This window comes from Oncorhynchus tshawytscha, linkage group LG13, assembly GCF_018296145.1.
Source record: "Oncorhynchus tshawytscha isolate Ot180627B linkage group LG13, Otsh_v2.0, whole genome shotgun sequence".
Lineage (NCBI taxonomy): Eukaryota > Metazoa > Chordata > Actinopteri > Salmoniformes > Salmonidae > Oncorhynchus > Oncorhynchus tshawytscha.
The window spans coordinates 42,666,943-42,686,525 of NC_056441.1; the positions used below are offsets into that span (position 1 = coordinate 42,666,943).

The 19,583-nt window shown below is 41.3% G+C and overlaps 2 protein-coding genes across 6 annotated transcripts in view; one reads left to right on the plus strand and one right to left on the minus strand.

Moving 5' to 3' along the window:
- Nucleotides 1–7,588, plus strand: part of LOC112266658 (sodium bicarbonate cotransporter 3-like) — a 66,111-nt gene extending 58,523 nt beyond the window's left edge. For 3 of the 5 annotated variants that reach the window (XM_042295747.1, XM_024444339.2, XM_042295748.1), the window contains 9 exons: nucleotides 1,669–1,830; nucleotides 2,072–2,197; nucleotides 2,536–2,661; nucleotides 2,895–2,963; nucleotides 3,185–3,358; nucleotides 3,570–3,707; nucleotides 3,896–4,005; nucleotides 4,727–4,837; nucleotides 5,618–7,588. In XM_042295747.1, coding sequence (XP_042151681.1) covers nucleotides 1,669–1,830; nucleotides 2,072–2,197; nucleotides 2,536–2,661; nucleotides 2,895–2,963; nucleotides 3,185–3,358; nucleotides 3,570–3,707; nucleotides 3,896–4,005; nucleotides 4,727–4,837; nucleotides 5,618–5,702 — 1,101 coding nt within the window. In that variant the 3' untranslated portion in view covers nucleotides 5,703–7,588. Of the gene's footprint in view, nucleotides 1–1,668; nucleotides 1,831–2,071; nucleotides 2,198–2,535; nucleotides 2,662–2,894; nucleotides 2,964–3,184; nucleotides 3,359–3,569; nucleotides 3,708–3,895; nucleotides 4,006–4,184; nucleotides 4,237–4,726; nucleotides 4,838–5,617 lie in introns of all 5 variants that reach the window. The other 2 variants (XM_042295746.1, XM_042295745.1) reach the window with 2 other exon arrangements.
- Nucleotides 7,589–9,781: 2,193 nt separating this feature from the next.
- Nucleotides 9,782–19,544, minus strand: LOC112266657 (probable C-mannosyltransferase DPY19L1). The gene is made up of 22 exons (XM_024444338.2): nucleotides 18,932–19,544; nucleotides 18,793–18,817; nucleotides 18,531–18,618; nucleotides 18,201–18,338; nucleotides 17,864–17,984; nucleotides 14,748–14,841; nucleotides 14,455–14,512; nucleotides 14,176–14,267; nucleotides 13,393–13,492; nucleotides 13,152–13,229; nucleotides 12,870–12,956; nucleotides 12,723–12,782; nucleotides 12,372–12,452; nucleotides 12,044–12,145; nucleotides 11,859–11,930; nucleotides 11,693–11,769; nucleotides 11,557–11,581; nucleotides 11,284–11,403; nucleotides 10,744–10,918; nucleotides 10,417–10,516; nucleotides 10,187–10,312; nucleotides 9,782–9,993 (listed from the first exon to the last, which is right to left on the minus strand). Exons 1-22 carry the CDS (start codon nucleotides 19,254–19,256, stop codon nucleotides 9,831–9,833), a joined length of 2,307 nt encoding a protein of 768 aa, XP_024300106.1. The 5' UTR covers nucleotides 19,257–19,544; the 3' UTR covers nucleotides 9,782–9,830.
- Nucleotides 19,545–19,583: the final 39 nt, after the last annotated feature.

The window sequence follows — 19,583 nt, forward strand, 5'->3', positions numbered from 1 at the left end:
TACATGATTACATATGTGTTATTTCATAGTTTTGATGTCTTCACTATTATCCTACAATGTAGAAAATATTAAAAATAAAGAAAAATGCTGGAATGAGTAGGTGTGTCCAAACCTTTGACTGGTAGTGTATATACACTACATGCCCACTGTGTGTGTGTGTCCACAATCAGCTCCTTTGTTTTGATGACATTGAAGGAGAGGTTATTTTCCTGGCATCACTACGCCAGGGCCCTCACCTTACTCCTGTTAGCTGTCTTGTTGTTGTTGGTAATCAGGCCTACTACTGTTGTGTCATCTGCAAACTTGATGATTGAGTTGGAGGCCTGCTTGGCCACACAGTCATGGGTGAACAGGGAGTACAGGAGGGGGCTGAGCACGCACCCTTGTGGGGCCCCAGTGCTGAGAATCAGCATAGTACAGGTGTTGTTGCCTACCTTCACAACCTGGGGGAAGCCGTCAGGAAGTCCAGGACCCAGATGCACAGGGTGGGGTACAGACCCAGGGCTTAAGGATGAACTTGGAGGGTACTATGGTGTTGAAGGCTGAGCTGTAGTCAATGAACAGCATTCTAACATAGGTATTCCTCTTGTCCAGATGGGATAGAGCAGTGTGCAGTGTCAATGGCGATTGCATCATCTGTGGATTTTTTTGTTGCGGTATGCAAATTGCAGTGGATCTAGGGTGTCTGGTAATGTGAAGGTGAATTGATCCTTAACTAGCCTCTCAAGCACTTCATGCTGACAGAAGTGAGTGCTACAGGGCGATAGTATTTACTTTCAGTTTCCTTCGCTTTTTTGGGTACAGGAACAATCTTGAATCAAGTGAGGACAGCAGACTGGGATAGGGAGAGATTGAACATGCTGTAAACACTCCAGCCAGCTGGTCTGCGCGTGCTATGAGGACGCGACTAGGGATGCCGTCTGGCCCGGCAGCCTTGCAAGGGTTTTACTCACGTCGGCCACAAAGAACGAGAGCTCACAGTCCTCAGGAGCGGCCCGTGTCAGAGGCACTGTGTTATCCTCAAAGCAGGCAAAGAAGGTGTTTAGCTTGTCCGGAAGCAAAACATTGGTGTCCGCGACATGGTTGGTTTTCCCTTCATAATCCGTGAATGTTTGGAGTCCATAACACACACATCTCGTGTCTGAGCCGTTGAATTGCGACTCCACTTTGTCTCTGTACTTACGTTTTGCCTGTTTGATTGCCTTACGGAGGACATAACTGGACTGTTTGTATTGGACCATATTCCCAGTCTCCTTGCCCTGGTTAAATGCAGTGGTTTGCACTTTCAGTTTTGCGTGAATGCTGCCATCTATCCACGGTTTGTGGTTTGTATAGGTTTTAATCGTCACAGTGGGAACAACATCCCCTATACACTTCCTGATGAACTCTGTCATCGTGTCAGTGTAAACTTCAATGCTATTCTCATATGCACATACAAAAACACACACAATCAAAACCACACACACCACAACCACTATTACTTTATTTTTCTATTATTGTTATTGCATTGTCCAGAGTTGAACCTGCAAGCATTTCATTGTACTGTGTTCCTGTGCATATGACCAATATACTTGAACTTGCACTTACAAGCTCTTGCTAGCGAACACTATACCCTGACTGAAGCCAGTAGCTTCAGTTTAAAAGCTAACTCTATGCTCTGGTCTACAGCCTACCTCCAAGCATCGTGGCTGGCTGATCTCCCCGCTGGGCCCCAACCCCTGGTGGACCCTGCTGGTGGCGGCGCTGCCTGCTCTGCTCTGCACCATCCTCATCTTCATGGACCAGCAGATCACCGCCGTCATCATCAACCGCAAGGAGCACAAGCTCAAAGTGAGCAAGCACTGGTTTATGGCATAGACGTCCGTAGTCTACAGACTCCATTTCCACTGTCAAGGTGGAATAGAAACATGTTTACAAAGATGTTGTTCTGTCACCTTGTTCTGCCCATTATATTATCATTCACTGTGTTGAATATAGCAATTGTTTTCAATTCGGTGGTCCAGCTATACTAAAATGGCTTTTTATCCTCTTCTTCCCCCCCGCCCCCTCGTTTCCCCCCTCCGTCATGCAGAAAGGCTGTGGCTACCATCTGGACTTGCTGGTGGTGGCGGTAATGCTGGGGGTTTGCTCCATCATGGGCCTGCCCTGGTTCGTAGCCGCCACCGTGCTCTCCATCTCCCACGTCAACAGCCTCAAGGTTGGCAGCCTGCTGCGGTCTTTGTTTAGTCTCTGTTTATGTCAGTGGTGTCAAACTCAATTCCTTTTTTTGCTCCTCGTACGCGATTGATCAATTCAGGTCGTCGATTAGTTAGGAACTGCCCTCCCCTGGTTGTCTAAGTTTTAACCGGACACAAATGGAAATAACAAATAAATAAATAACACTCGGCCCTCCAGGAATAAACTAAGGAATTAAGTTTGACAACTCTGGTCTAAGTGAGTAATGGATTTGTTATTTGTGTTAATGTACAAGTCTGGGGAAGAAAATGTGTTTCTCTGAGTATAATAAATATGAATCTAATGTGATCAAATCTAAAGGTGGAGTCGGGCTGCTCGGCCCCAGGAGAACAGCCCAAGTTCCTGGGCATCAGAGAGCAGAGAGTCACCGGCTTCATGATCTTTGTCCTCATGGGCTGCTCTGTCTTCATGACCTCCGCACTCAAGGTGACAGCTCTTTGGGTTTCAGAGAAGTGTTTTATTAATAATCCAACTTTATTTTTACAAGACAATGGGACACCAATGCCATGACAGGCAATGTGAATGATAAGCAGTTTGACTGTTATACAGTATATTCACCTTACAGTTGAAACAAGTGACATGTCATTTTTTAAAGGCAGTTTATATCCCATGTATTATTTATTATATACTGTATGTTCAACTTCTGCCCCACCCTCCAGTTCATTCCTATGCCAGTGCTATACGGAGTCTTCCTCTACATGGGAGTCTCTTCACTCAAAGGCATTCAAGTGAGATTATATTCAATGACATGATTGATTGAAGATATGATCAGTGTTTTTTTCTTCTTTAAAAGTAAAGCAATGCCTTGTCTGTAATGATGAGTTTACTCCTTTGTAATTAATCTCTCTTTTATCAAGAAAAACATAATCACATTTAAACTCAAAGAGCGTGTTTCATGACTAAAATATGAAATGAACAATAAACGGGTCTCTCTCTCTCTCTCCTTTAGTTCTTTGACCGTATCAAGTTGTTTGGTATGCCAGCCAAGCACCAGCCTGACCTGATCTACCTGCGCTACGTTCCCCTGTGGAAGGTCCATGTATTCACCCTGGTGCAGCTCACCTGCCTCATACTGCTGTGGGTCATCAAGGCCTCGGCAGCTGCCGTCGTATTCCCAATGATGGTAATACCCATAGAGAGAAATGTGCTATAGTAATACTACTATAATCCCATCTCTCTATAGTAATATCCTCTCCACATCTACAAACTGGAGAAACGTGCTATCGTGTCTACCAACAAGGGTGTTTGTAAACATGAAAATATCGAAAACCTTTTGTATGAGTCTGTGGTCCTTTTACTCCCTCTCCCTTAAAATATCCTATTTTTGCTTAAAGGTGCTGGCCCTCGTCTTCATTCGGAAGCTTCTGGACTTTTTCTTTACAAAGAGGGAGCTCAGCTATCTGGACGATTTGATGCCCGAGAGCAAGAAGAAGAAAGAGGATGACAAGAAGAAGAAGGAGAGGGAGAAACGGGTAACACACACTAATACTTTTAAAGCCATTAGTTCCCAGACAACGTTCACTGTCTAGCACGCTAACATGACCTGTCCCCACAGAAATCAAATGACTAGAATGGGTAAAGGGGCTCAGACCGTGGCAATTTACCTGCACCCTCATGGGTACACTATATTGTAATTCTCTGCGTGTCCCCTTGGTCCCAGGAGGCCCAGGCTTTATTGCTCATAGAAGAACAGGTGGGCGTGAATGCTGTGAAGGTCCATTATGACGGTGGGAACCTGCTCAAGATCCCAGTCAAAACTCTCTCAGGGAGGTGAGTGCTGCCCACCATTCAACCAGAGTACAATACATTACACTGGATAGCTAAATCAAGGACACGATTTGTCTTTGTATTATATGATTTTGTTATACTATTCAATCTCTACATTCTTGGTATTGCATGTAAAGGTAACAGTGATGATGTTAGGTCTGTAACGTGTTTATCTTGAACAGATCGTACAGAATAATCGCTCATACCCTCCCAGTGGATGAAGAGGCGGTAGGGGTGGGTGTCTGATATATCCAGCCCACGTGCTGAGTTTTAACCCTACTCAGTAATATACAGTAACATCAATGAGCGCATGGCCAAAATCGTAACTTGGCTATCTACTATACCTGTAGATGATGCCTTTTTATTGAAAACACACTCCTAGCGTGTTGCGTTTGTGTTTTGGGCGGGATTGTTATGATACATAATGCTACATAGTATCATGGCAAGGTAAAAAGGCTCTAAAACCATGTGAATACTAATGACTAATGTACACATTGATTACGTAGAGAACTCACCGCAGACAATCATTGTCCAAAAGTAACAATTGGCAACAGAGAAATTGTTACACATAAGCCAGTGCATATTTTTAGTGCAAGATTCAATGACAGGGAACTGGTGCCAAGTAGTCATGTGTGCACTTCAATCTTTTGTTTGTTTACCTTATCCATATGCATGCATCTCTATCTCCCTTCCCCTGTTCTGTCCTGTTCCTCGCTGCATGTAGCTCATGTGACCTCGGCAATGTTAATATCTCTGAGGAAATGGCCAAAAGCGGGGCATGCAAAGCAGTGGCGATGAGCGCCGACTTCGGCCCATCTATGAAGCGTAGCCAAAGGTAGCTATGCTGAAAATGACTCCCCTTTAGCTGACCGCCCCACCTTCTAAAGATGGAGGAGCTTTTTTCCAGGCACACCTCAGGTCTACTGAAATCTCACTAAGACAAGATCACATTGATAACTCACCCCTTGTAGATCAAATAATTATATTATATTCTGTGACTAGCCCATTAATTAATAGGTATGACAAGAACAATGCATCCATTCTTATGTAATGAAAGTATTAAGTTATTGCTTTTGCTGTGTCATAACTTGTGTAATGTTCAGTTGCATGTGTGTTGTGACATCTACATTTAGTGTGGATGTTTGCATAAAACAAGACTTGATTTTGTTTTCCTGAATATTGTATTTGCCTACAGATGCATTCATATATTACAATATATATGAATGTATATTGTAATATATTATATTACATTACAGCATATAAAAGCAAAGTGTTCAAGAGGCTTTGCCCTGATGTTCTGACGTCCTGAGGATATAACACGATGCTGACACATTTAGTCTTTTTACCCCAATTATAATGGTTAACAGCATAATTTAACACATGAGCCCGCCATCTTCAAGTTGAGAGTGTTAACAACTGTCTATACTTAGAGCACAGAATGAGCTTTGAGTTTCATTTGAGCATCTCTGTCTGACATTCTTTCAGACAGCATTGCACTTAAATCAGCAACACATTTCCTGCTCATCCTTTACCCATTGATATTCTGGCCCAGCACAGCACAACCAGCCCGCTGATGCTTCTCTTCCCATCAATCTCTCTCCCTTGTCTCTGGCAGCCAGGAGAAGGTGGCCTGTGTTAGAGTCGATATGGACACCACCGAGGCAGGAGGGCAGAGTTCAGCCTTGGAGACGGCCTTGTGATTGAGGAGACCTTTGTCCCCCTAACCCCACAGAGGGCAACTCTGTTACAGTGAGCAAGGTGAGAGGGTGAGCTAGACCTGGAGCAGAGTAGTCAGACTGGTCTCTGGAGAAGCCCCTTTTGTGCGTCTCCTCGGTCAACAGTTGAGCTCCAGTTACCTCCAGTGGTCCAGTGTAGCTCTGGGGATCCCGAGGCCCCCTCAGCACACAGAGGACTGACTTCCTTGCAGTGGAGAGCACATTGCTAGGATATAAATGAACCAGACTGACACTGCCCACCGACCCCCACCATTTTGGGTCAAACTCCAATGTGAACCAATTATTTCCCACCCATTGCCACAGCTGCCAAAAGATGGGGCCACCACTGCCACACTGATGCGGAATCTTCTTCGATTGTCATGTATGCGTGAATTTACTTCATTTTAAAAGGTATATTTTCTCATCAAAATTTGAAGCGATATTTTGTAAAAAATAAATTAATTAAGATTCACATCCTGAGACATTCTGGTCTCTGTCAAATAATATATATTTACTTTAAATGTACTATACACAAACCAGCTACACCAGCTCCAGAAGCATGTCACTCAAGCAATGATTCAGGTTGTGATTTCAACAGTGCAAACTGGTTACATCATGACTAGACACTGGTGATCTAAACTGTTGCAAACCAAAAGAAGAATGTAGACATTCAAGCATCTATACCCCATAATCTTTCTTGGTTGTGAAACATTGACAGAAAGGTTGGAGTGGCAACCTCTTTTTACTGCCCTTGTACTGTATCCGTACTGTATACTCTGCAAGTTGCATTCTCAGTATTGATATCGCTGCTCAGATCAAGTTGTTCAGCAATTTTTTTTGTTTGTCACTGTTGTGCTGTTTTAGTGGAATTGTGTGCTTTTTATGTTTTAATGGACAATTAAAAAAAATACTAATTTAAGGTTAAGGAAGTGATGATATGAATATTACAATAAGCACTTTAGATTTGTTTGCCAGTAGGAATTAGTGCACAGGCCTGAATTGAGTTAAAAACATTCAATCTGAAGATCCACAGAACTGTTGCTTGAAATGTCTAGGAAAAGCAACGACTCAGGAATCTACATGATTTCTGATTGTGGAAAGTTCTTTACTCTCATTTGTCTCACTACTCATAGCGTATTTCAATAGAATAGCCTATTTCTCTATTGTTGGGACAATTCTTTTTGATAAACAGGGAAAAAAAACATCTAAATTACTGTGCCGTTCAGTTTTCTTCTAATAGCAATGAACGTTATTCTGTGCAGTAAAACTGTATTGTACAATTTATGCTGCACATGTTTTAATACTTGTCACATGTAAAAAGTAAGTTCAGTATTACAGACATTTCCAAAAAATGAGCCGTAAAATGTATTGCAATTATATATTTCTAATTTGCTTAGCACACATGCTCCTGATTTAGCAATAATAGACGAGTGATGTGAGTACAATGCGATTGTGTGGAGTGATGGTTCTATTGAGCTGTCTAGGGGGAGTTTGTCAAACCCCATCCACTTTGTGTGTCTGCTCTATTGACTATGTTAGTGTGTCGCTGATTATACAGACAATAGCTTATGTGCCTTGTGAATGCTCTTTGTGTCTTTTAGTCATACTGTAATCAAACTTTTCAGGTAGTACATACACAAACACACAGCAGTAATGATCTGAATGTTTTTGTGAAAATCATATCCTCTTCAACCAAACCGGCAAACTGAACTGATTAATAAGTTACAAATATTAACTCATTAGTACTTCATTGTACCCATTTTCTGTCAAGATATGTACTGTATGTTTCTATGTCACAGATGTAGTGTTTGTTCACAAATAGGAAGAACTGTAATGTACTGTAATCAAATAGATTGTTTTATGCAATATCAGTGAATGTGCACCGAATTATTGCAACTTTAATATCACTGGTGAAAATGACAGAAGCCTGGTACATTTCTCCAAACCTTTTTTTTTAAACAAAATAATAATTTGAATAATTTTAGTTTGAACCGGATTCAGATAAAATGTTGGCTATTTCAAGTCATTACAAATATTTTCTTGGTGATCCTATATGTGCGAAGTAGGTACCACAATTCAATGTAGAACACAAATGGTATTGCAGTGCAATGGATTCGATGTGTATTATATGATCTGTACCATAGAAACAGGGTGTTCTTTAGGATAATATGCCATTTAGCAGATAGTTTTTCCCAAAGCAACTTAGTCATGCGGGCATACATTTTACATTTGGGTGGTCCAGGGAATTGAACCCACCACCCTGGCGTTACAAGCACCATGCTCTACCAACTGATCTACAAAGGACCACTTTAGGACCATATACAGTGGGGCAAAAAAGTATTTAGTCAGCCACCAATTGTGCAAGTTCTCCCACTTAAAAAGATGAGAGGCCTGTAATTTTCATCATAGGTACACTTCAATGACAGACAAAATGAGAAAAAAATCCAGAAAATAATTGTAGGATTTTTAATGAATTTATTTGCAAATTATGCTGGAAAATAAGTATTTGGTCATCTACAAACAAGCAAGATTTCTCGCTCTCACAGACCTGTAACTTCTTCTTTAAGAGGCTCCTCTGTCCTCCACTCGTTTCCTGTATTAATGGCACCTGTTTGAACTTGTTATCAGTATAAAAGAAACCTGTCCACAACCTCAAACTGTCACACTCCAAACTCCACTATGGCCAAGACCAAAGAGCTGTCAAAGGACACCAGAAACAAAATTGTAGACCTGCACCAGGCTGGGAAGACTGAATCTGCAATAGGTAAGCAGCTTGGTTTGAAGAAATCAACTGTGGGAGCAATTATTAGGAAATGGAAGACATACAAGACCACTGATAATCTCCCTCGATCTAGGGCTCCATGCAAGATCTTACCCCGTGGGGTCAAAATGATCATAAGAACGGTGAGCAAAAATCCCAGAACCACATGGGGGGACCTAGTGAATGATCTGCAGAGAGCTGGGACCAAAGTAACAAAGCCTACCATCAGTAACACACTACGCCGCCAGGGCCTCAAATCCTGCAGTGCCAGACCCTGCTTAAGCCGGTACATGTCCAGGCCCGTCTGAAGTTTGCTAGAGAGCATTTGGATGATCCGGGAGAATGGTCATATGGTCAGATTAAACCAAAATATAACTTTTTGGTAAAAACTCAACTCGTCGTGTTTGGAGGACAAAGAATGCTGAGTTGCATCCAAAGAACACCATACCTACTGTGAAGCATGGGGGTGGAAACATCATGCTTTGGGGCTGTTTTTCTGCAAAGGGACCAGGACGACTGATCCGTGTAAAGGAAAGAATGAATGGGGCCATGTATCGTGAGATTTTGAGTGAAAACCTCCTTCCAAAGGTCCTGGAGTGGCCTAGCCAGTCTCCAGATCTCAACCCCATAGAAAATCTTTGGAGGAAGTTGAAAGTCCATGTTGCCCAGCAACAGCCCCAAAACATCACTGCTCTAGAGGAGATCTGCATGGAGGAATGGGCCAAAATACCAGCAAGTGTGTGAAAACCTTGTGAAGACTTACAGAAAACATTTGACCTGTCATTGCCAACAAAGGGTATATAACAAAGTATTGAGAAACTTTTGTTATTGACCAAATACTTATTTTCCACCATAATTTGCAAATACATTCATTAAAAATCCTACAATGTGATTTTTCTGGATTTTTTTTCTCCTTTTGTCTGTCATAGTTGAAGTGTACCTATGATGAAAAATACAGGCCTCTCATCTTTTTATGTGGGAGAACTTGCACAATTGGTGGCTGATTAAATACTTTTTCCCCCACTGTATTACACTGACCTCACTACTGCTGTCAGTCAAGCACAGAAAATACTCCTGTCATGTTGTTTGAATACCATAACATAGGATGTAAAAAAAAAATAAAAAAAAAAAAAAAGTTTTTTACTTTGCTGATAGAAAGCAATAAAAAGTGTGTAAAATGTCTTATTTCTCTCTCCATATTTAACCGAGGCGCAATTCACACCATCGGCATGTGAAAGTACACAGTGAAAGTACAGTGTTCAAGAGAAATGCGTTGTCCTGTAGAAGAAAAAAAAAGACACTATTGAAATTGAACATGTTTAATCAAAATGATGTCCCTATATTAAAAGGTCCTATTTGGCATCTTTGGGGATTTTCAGCACCTTGTAGACTTTATTCTCGAACATTGTGGTGAAGTAAGGTCGGGAGTCGATGGATAGGAGGGTACATAGCGGCAACTTTCCTCTGTTCTCCTGATCCTCCACGTCCCAGATCTCAGGCATGCTGCAGCCTGGCCTGTGAAGTATAGCACAGTTAGATTGGAATCCGAGATTGAGAGAACATAGTACTACAGGGCTTTGTTCATTTGGCACCAAAAGGAAGAAAACAGACTGAAACGGGGAGGGACAGTGGTTAATAAGAAACCTGTTTTAATTTTCTATTGCAAAATGTTTTGCTATGGTATGCTTCATAATACCACCATGTTTACCTGGAGCGTCGGTTACACCAGGAGTCCTCCAGGATGAAATAGTCTGCCTGCAGCTGCATCAGATTCCTCTTCACCTCCTTGGCCGGTTTACGGCTGTACATGGTGTACACCAACTTGGTTCTTTCCCTGTGGGAATATGTTAGACGTAACTTACTGACAAACACAATGGGTGGTGTCTCATCAGATATTGTTGCAAAGTATAACCCATAGGGGAATTGTAGCAGTCTTACTTCTGCCAAGTGTCCTCGTAGTGGGGATGATTCACGATGGCTCTACCAGTGGATAGTTTCACACTCGCCATGGTTGGCATGGAGCCAGCAAACACAGCATCTTGGAACACACACAATTTAATTTCCCTTTTTGCAGCCCATTCCTTGTATCCCTCAATACATTTTTTGCATTACAAAAATTACACTAATTCAGATCTATCCTAGATAGTAATGCATCTACAGAGCTTAGCAGCAACTGAACTAGCTCAGCCTACAACTGTATGCCCACCAATCTCATGCCCCTGAAAAGCACACGCTAGGAATAAGTCCTAACGTGACATGACTCACTGGGCATGGTGTTGGCAGTGATCCACTCCAGGAGCTGCTCCTGAGGCAGGTTGCTGAAGTCTCCTACGATTCCTCGCTGGCTCTGGAAGTTGGCCACGCCCTGGATGGCCATGATGGACAGGATGCCAAACACAGTGATGTGGCACTTGAAGTGCTCCCCTATCCAGCCAAACAACTGCGGAGCATTGGAGAACATGTATACCGGCAGATCAATGAAGACCCAGCGTAGATCATTTATCAGGCAGTCTTTATTAGAAATCCATTCACAAGGACATTTGATTTGGGGGATGTTTTTAATTATGATGTGCTCTGACTGCCTGCACAAGAGTCCAGTTACTAACCCTAATGCTGGTGGAGTACAAATAAGAGATTCATTTGTTTCATTGCACTAGCCATCTGTCCGCTCTTTACGCTAGATCAGCATGTCTTCTATAGCTGGTATGATAGAGGTCAATTAAGGAAAATGATCCATGTGATTTCTATTGTCTCTCTATGCCTGTCTGTTTGTCTCTGTCAGTGTCTTGTCTACAGACGTCTCACCTGTCTAGAGCAGATCAGGGAGGCCATGAGGCACATCAGCGGGGCCAGGAAGAGTTTGATTCTCATGACCAAGATCGCCAGCACGGCAAAGGCCACCAGCTGCAGACTATGGTACACCATCTGACACATGCACGCACACAAGGGCAGGGAAACACAGTGGAAGTTATGAGCGCTGTAATGATTCATGAGTCATTGTGCCTTCAAAGAAAACAGCTGCTAAAATGGGCTGTGATGTTGGTTTGAAAGTGAAAATAAGTAGCTAAGTTGGCTTACCTCCCCATTAGCAAACTGTGCCATCCTAAAATATAATAGAAAATGTTTGCATGAGGAAGCTATCAGAGATCTGTAGGTGGCACTAGTGTCCAGCGAATATAATACTTAATGCTACTTGTTGGATTGGAAGACTTACTGCTCAGTGTCAATATCGACGTCTTTTTTAGAGTCAACTCTTTCGTGCCTAAGAGATCTCCAGACTTCTTTAATTGCCTTCAAAGGAATTATTTATAATACTACAATATACACTCAAATGGACTTAAATGAGCTGCAATGTCAAAATCAAGAATAATGTGTCTCACCTTTCCAGAAATGATGGCTACAATAACTATGTTTACCGGGAGTATCAATGTCTTAACGTATCCCAACAAAGTCTGGAAACAGAATACAGTATAAGAAAAGCAATTAGGCAAAAAAAAAAAAATCAACAACCAAATAGTAGTGTCAAAAGTAAGCTTGGAGGCAGCACTGATGAAATTAAACCTACCTCCAGCTCCATAAAGTCGAACTCTGCAGCACAGGTGTACATCAACGTGTGGAAATCCTTGTAGTTGGTCAATTTGGATCTGATCAAGTTGCCAATGTGAGCCTGTGGGAAATATAGAGAAACACACGGTGAGGTTAAAGTCATACAGACATTCACACCTTCATATGGAAACATTTGAAACAGGAATTGACATTAAATGAGTAGACTCCATCAGTGAAAGAGAAAGGAAGGAGAAATACATTGTGGGGAACAAAGAACATTTGACTTCATGGGTCACTCATAGCCCACATTAAGATCATGCTGAACAGACTTTCATCTAAGAACTTACATCATTGGACGCTCCGAGGATGAACGACATGAAAAATTTGAGAAGCACAGTGGAGGTAAACCAGGCAATACCTTGAACAAACTGAGGATTTAGAGAGGAAAAAGTTAACATTCAAAACCTGTTATATGTTGCACTGTGCCACTAAATTATGCTGTGTAATTGCATGTTACGATTGGGGGTAGAGTGGAGACCCTTGGTCCCATGGTATAATACCATGGGAATTCAATATATTTCTCTTAAAGTCATGGAAAAATGGCAAATTCTGAGGAACGTAGTTTCACCAATTAACCCCAGCATGTAACTAAATAACTAACATTATTATACACAAATTATTCAAATAGGATTTCATACAATTGTGACGATTCCAAGTTTGCAGACTCTTGTGATATCGTCTCTCAGTGCGATGATGGCCTGGAAAACACCACCATACAGGTATGAGGAGTGACAGAATGACACTTGTGTATTCAGGCATTTCAGTCTATTTCCCAGTCAACTCACCCAGCCAGCAACCAGGGAAGAAATGTAAAAAGATGTCAAAAGTTCCAATTTCCCAAACAGCATGACAAAGCAGATGGCAAATGAAGCCTGAAAGGAGAAATAAATAACTTTTGTTCAGCAAATCAAAATACAGTGATCCATCATCAACGCATAATTGATGAACATTTTTCATGTTGGAACTGTTCTATCACCAATTTCACAACCATAGCGGACGCTAGTATGTTTCTAAGCCTTAAACCTGTGACGATCATGTCTAAATATCAATTCAGTAGTAATACTTACCAAATGCACAACAAGTAGTGATTTCATCTTAGAAGTGGAGAGATAGCCCATAAAATAACAGGCAAACAGGCATGCAATCTGAAGAGGCAGACAACATAGGCATTTCAATTCATTGTCACTGTTATTGTACAGCTAAGGAGCTTCAGTAGAATAACAGAATATTTTACGATGACTGGTACATCCACAGGAATGTTACCAGGCTATTTTCCAGGCATGCATGGAATGGTGTGGATTTATTTACCTGAGTTAGCAAAACAAACTGGGCAAATGGCCAAGGAAGAAGGAACAACACATTGCAAGCACCAAGAGCTACTAGGGATCTCCTTTCAAGTTTGGAACGCCTACAAAATCATACAAAGACAACAGTATTATTTGCATTTATACATTTTCAGTGACATACACTGGGTGTACAAAACATTAGGAACAACTGCTCTTTCCATGACATGACTGAACAGGTGAAAGCTATGATCCCTTGTTAAATCCACTTCAATTAGTTTAGATGAAGGGGAGGAGACAGGTTAAAGAAGGATTTTTAAGCTTTGAGACAATTTAGACATGGATTGTGTATATGTGCCATTCAGAGGGCGAATGGGCAAGACAAAATATTTAAGTGCCTTTGAACAGGGTATGGTAGTAGGTGCCAGGCACACCGGTTTGAGGGTGTCAAGAACTGCAACGATGCTGGGTTTTTCACACCCAACAGTTTCCTGTGTTTTATCAAGAATGGTCCACCACCCAAAGGACATCCAGCCAACTTGACATAACTGTGGATTGGAGTCAATTTGTGCCAGCATCCCTGTGGAATGCTTCCGACACCATGTATAGTCCATGCCCCGATGAATTGAGACTGTTCTGAGGGCAAAAAAGGGTGCAGCTCAATATTAGGAAGGTGTTCCTAATGTTTTGTACACTAATATATGTAAATGTATCTCAGTTATAAAACACAGATAGGACTTTGAAAAGAGTGGTGAAACCCAAGATGATGGTAAATGGTTTAGATCAAAGCCATGTAAACTGAATATACCTGAGAATGCGTGTTAACAGCAGCATCTGCAGGACAAAGAAGGGATAGGAGAAGCTCTCCCTCAGTGGTGGAGTCCACATGACCCGAGTGCTCTGGAATACATAGCATGAGTTAAGATAGCATTCACCACCAGCCAACCGCCATGATGATCTAAGTTTACATACACCGTATGAAACAATCAAATGACATTCATCTTAAAGAAAACATTAATTGTACAGTGAGGAAACATTAATATGGATTGCACTATGAGAACACAGCTCCAAACTGCAAAACTCTCACCTCTCCATGGTTGAAGAAGAGACACAGGACAGTGACGACCCCTCCAAGACGACTGCCACTGGAAAAAAACCATCAGATTGTCTCCTAGAGTGGCAAGGGGCACTAAAACAGCATGGATACCCAAGACGATGGTTTTATGGTATACCATAGTGATAAACTAGCCTGGGTACCAGACTATTTGTGCCATCATGCAAATCCTTGTCATGGCTTACATGACAGCATGGAGTACGCAACAAAACAAACAAATCTGGGACCAGGCTAGTGAGAAACCAACAACAGTAAGAACTCATTACCTTAGGTAAGTCCCGTAGATGTAGAACAGGCTCATCATTACCCCATTAAGCAGGAAGACACAGGAGACATAGAAGTAGGCTGCATCCCCCATGCCTAAAAGTGGGAGAAAATTATATTCTCAGTGTCAATTTACTGTGTCTCCCAGTCCTGACAGTGTGACACACTATATTACTACAAGACACTATTTACAATGCATAGTAGGGTTAGGCGGTTTCCAGATCTTCAAACCGCCATACCGTTTCTGTACATTACCGGTGTATACAGTATTATTGGAAGTGCACACAAGGGGTGCTATAAGAAATGTTAAATAACAATTTAGCCAACAGGGATCTTGATCCAGGAGGGGATTTAATGTCTCTAGTCTGGGTACCAGTCTTTTTAGCTAACATTCTACTTCTTGCTAGTGGTATGGATGATCGATTCCTCGAATCCTTGCCCGTCGACTCCCGGTGTCGACCCCCATTTCTGGGTGTCAAGTTTCGATTCCGCTAAGAATCGACTCCAGAGATTCAGTATTTTTACAATGGAGGAACTAGTTGCTGTCGTCTTACTTCGAGAACAAACTCTTGCATCTTTCACAGCAAAGAAAGACAGAGCTAGCGATATAGCGGTATAACTCAATAACTAATTCACCATTTGTCACAGAAACAAACTAGGTATGATTTATTCTATAAAATGTCTAGCATATTTTTACAACCTTTGTTTTGAGGACAAATTCCAGTTTTGATTTGATAGAGGGCATGTAGTCTATCAAATTTGTATTTCTATCAAATCAAAACTGGAATCTTTCCTCAAAATAAAGGTTGGAAAAGTATGCTAGACATTTATAGAATAAATTATACCTAGTTTGATATTTCTGTGACAAACGGTGAATTAGTTATTGATTTATACAGTTTTAAATGGCATTTGATAGATTTTATATATTTCTATCAAGTCAAAACTGGAATTTGTCCTCAAAACAAAGGTTGTAAAAGTATGCTAGACATTTATAGAATAAATCATTTCAATTTTTATGTTTCTGTGCGAATCAATTAATTATTTATTGATTTTTACAATTTTAAAATGGCTTTTGGCGAATGTCTGTTCAATGTCCAAATGTGTGAATATAAAACCAAATTTACCTTGGTCGCAGGCAGGCAGACAGACTCTCGGAACCATGCACATAGCAAGATACAGATGACCATAATATAGCCTATGTCTTGTATAGCAATGCCTAGTAAATTCACCAAAAGTATATATTAGGCTATCAATGACTATGGCTAAGCTATTCTTCATACTGCCAGTGAATTGAAATTGAACATCTCCAAATGCATCAGTTTAATTAGGTGCAATAAAAAGTATTGTGTCTATAGTTTATTTAATGAAACCCAGGCTGACTGTTGATGTCCTAGGCCAAGGCTCTCCAACCTTGTTCCTGGAGAGCTACCGTCCTGTAGTTTTTCGCTCCAACCCCAGTTGTAACTAACTAGACTCAGTTGATAAACTATCTAAGTATTGAATCAGATGCACTATATTAGGGTTGGAGTGAACCTACAGGAAGGTAGCTCTCCACGAACAGGGTCGGAGAACTCTGTCCCAGGCAATAGATCTCAAAGCAGGTTATCCCCGCTAAACTTTTGGGAAATGGCAAGTTCACTTTCTCATCCATAAACACATCTCAAGTGCAAATATGGTTCAGCAGCTTAATTATTTTGATCACATTTCATCAATTTAAATATTATGGGAACATCTATACATTTGGCAGCCAAGCACGAGTTATCAGTGTACCTACCCTATGACGTTAAAATATCTTCACGCCTACACTAAAAACCTCCAGGCTTCCGTCATAAAAAATTATATTTGAAACATTTCAGAATTACAGGGGGAAATGTATCTTGTGTGAATAGTCCTCTGGAATAACGCACATGCTTGGATAATAATGACAAAACCAACGTCTCTAGTAATACCCGTCCGAATAGGACTATAACATGGCAAAGAATAGGTTTATCAGCGTAGTGCGTTGCATCATCCCATGTCGTGTGATCCATCAAGACTGCACACATCAGAAATATCACTGAAATATTCTAGTTCCTACACATCAACTATATTCAAACAAAATAGGCTTTTTATGGGCTAAGTAGATGACCAAATGGGCAGCATCATGCTCATGTCAGTCCCCTAGAACACAAATGTAGCCTTCCTGGTGGGACTCTGCAGTAGTGAAATGATGTGTACATGTGCACATCCGTTTCAGCGTGGTTTTTTCCCCCGGAGTCAGCTCCAACCGAGCTCCAACCGCAGGAGACGGAGTCGCACAAGAGTTGACTACTTTTCGACTCCAGCCACAGGAGTCAGAGTTGGAGTCGTGCATGACTACTCCTTGCTACTCCATGTCATTGCCAAAGAGGCAATCTCAACGTTCAATATGCAGCTGGATTGATGGTGGAGTTGCTCATTGGTTGTTGGAAATATTTTCCATGACATGAATTAGAATTATTACAAAGTCAAAAAACAAACATTTAGCTGTTAGCTAGGCAAGTTGTTGTATTTTGAGGCTTAGCAAAGAGGTTGTGGTTGGAATTGCAGTACATATTTAGTTTGAGAATTTAGAGGTGAGCTAGCAACTTTTGACAGACTGGTTTCCTCTGGACAAACAAAAAATGGTTGCTTAGCAACCAGATACCAACATGTTCTGTCGAGAACAAAAGTGAGAGTTCCAATATTTTGATTATCTTTGTGATTGGAAGATAGCTGTGAGGGTTATCGAATCAGGATCATCAACTCTGTTCTCCTCGAGCTCATTAATGATGTAATGTTCATATTTGACGATGGCAGAAAGGCCAGTATCTTTTCAAATGACAAGGAGTGGCAAGGAGTGGAATGTTAGCTAAAGAGACTGTACTCAGCAAGGCACTCAGGCTAGAATGTCTCTGCTGTAACCAAGAAGCTAGGTATTAACATCTAGCCAATTAGCTAGCAAGTTAGCAAACCAAATGCAAAGCTGGAGCCCTGAGCTGGATATAATTTATTTGACACATCCTAGGTTCCTTATAGTTAGGTGGGGTAGCCCCCAAATATACCGTATACCGGTGTATTGCCCAAGCCTAACGCAGTTATTTTCTAGGAGTAGTTGTACCTTCACAGCTCTCTACTGGATTCAGTCCATCTGCTCTGTTGACATTCCAACATGCCTTGGTGGGGATTCCAAAGAAGTCCATGGTGCCAGTGTAAATCCTGAACAGGCTGCCAAGGAAAACCTATCAACAGAGAGGGGATCACTGGAATAAACACTCTGTAACGAAGAAACAGAAGAACAATACAATGTTTTTGAGATCCACTGCACAATTAAATGATCGCCATTGTTTCTTTTTTGTCTTTGTTTGGTGAAATAAATAAATGTCTGCACTTGCATATTTATAAAATGCAAAAATCTTGCTTGCAAAATAATGACATAGTTCCAGCTCCTATAGTACCTCTGGGTACAGATTGAACCTCTTCAGAGCATTGATAACAAGAGGATACTCAGAGAACCTGTCATTCATGATCAGGTGGAGACCATGCAAAAAGGATGGCGCATTGATGAAGACCTTGAAATAGGAATAATACAGACCCTGCAAAATAAAACCAACATGTGAGTGAACTGGATGCTGAAATTGCAGATGAGACTATTTTTGTAACAATGTGTCCATTTCTTCAATAACACAGGATGTCAAATCTAAAGCCCCCTTGGAATGGCAAATGTGTGAAGCGGTGAAGGACAGGAGGGATATGTTTCAATTGGCCCATCTCAACATTTCTCTTACCATTTCAGTGCGGAAAGCCATTTCTTTTTCAATCGAAGATAGGTGTGAAAAGTGTTTGTCATTTTCAAAGAGGTTTGTTAGATGAGCCCTAAACAAAGTTTTAGGCATCACATCAGCAAGGGGAAGTGTCTGTCTGTCAGACTGAATGACTTGACTGAATGAAGTATAGGCCTAATCCTTTAGACTAATGACGTCCACATTTCTACATCTGGCCAGCATTGGTAGGTTATAACAACATGCAGTACCTGGATAGTGAACTTACCAATGTAGTAGTCCAGCCAAGACAGCTGTCAAAAAGATGTACACAGGTTTGTCATCAAAAAATGAATGCTCAGTCATAGGCTGATGAATAACGTTAACTATTACGTTGATTAATAGATGAGGCAACTATTGAAACTTACCAATAATGACTGTGATTCCAATGTTCATAAAATATCGCACAGTTATGCCTACTTTATCTCGAATAAAAGCAGAGTCAGACCCGTCAGAAACGCCATCTTCGGGATGCAAAACGCAGAGAGAAACACATTTTCGTGCTTGTCGTTTGTTGACATGAAGAGCAAATGCAACGCGTTTACCCTTTCCATCATTTGGGATGTCTTTGGTTGAGTTGAACAATTCCTCGTCGTCACTTTCAGGGCAAAACTGGGCCTGGTCGCCTGACCGGCGAGTCTTCATAGCCATGTTTTCTGACTCCGAGTCCGAGAATGCCTCAAAATATGACATAAGTGGTAGATACACCAGGTAGGAACTCGTTTCAGTATTTTCAATTGTTATTTTCTTTGTCAAAAGTTAAAGAAAATGAGCTAACGTTAGTTTGCTAAATGCCATTTTTCTGGCCACTCAAGTTCAAAGGACGCACCGCAATTGAACTAGCAACCATGGAAACCCAGGATCAGCATTCTTCTAAAACGGTTCTGCTGCGCAGTAATTTATGAATGCGTATTAAAAACATGAGCTAATATTCATGTCTGGGTTGAAAGGGTCGCGTATCACGTGGTTCTGAATCACTAGTCAAAGGGAATGCGTACCACACTTTGTGGCATGTGGCAT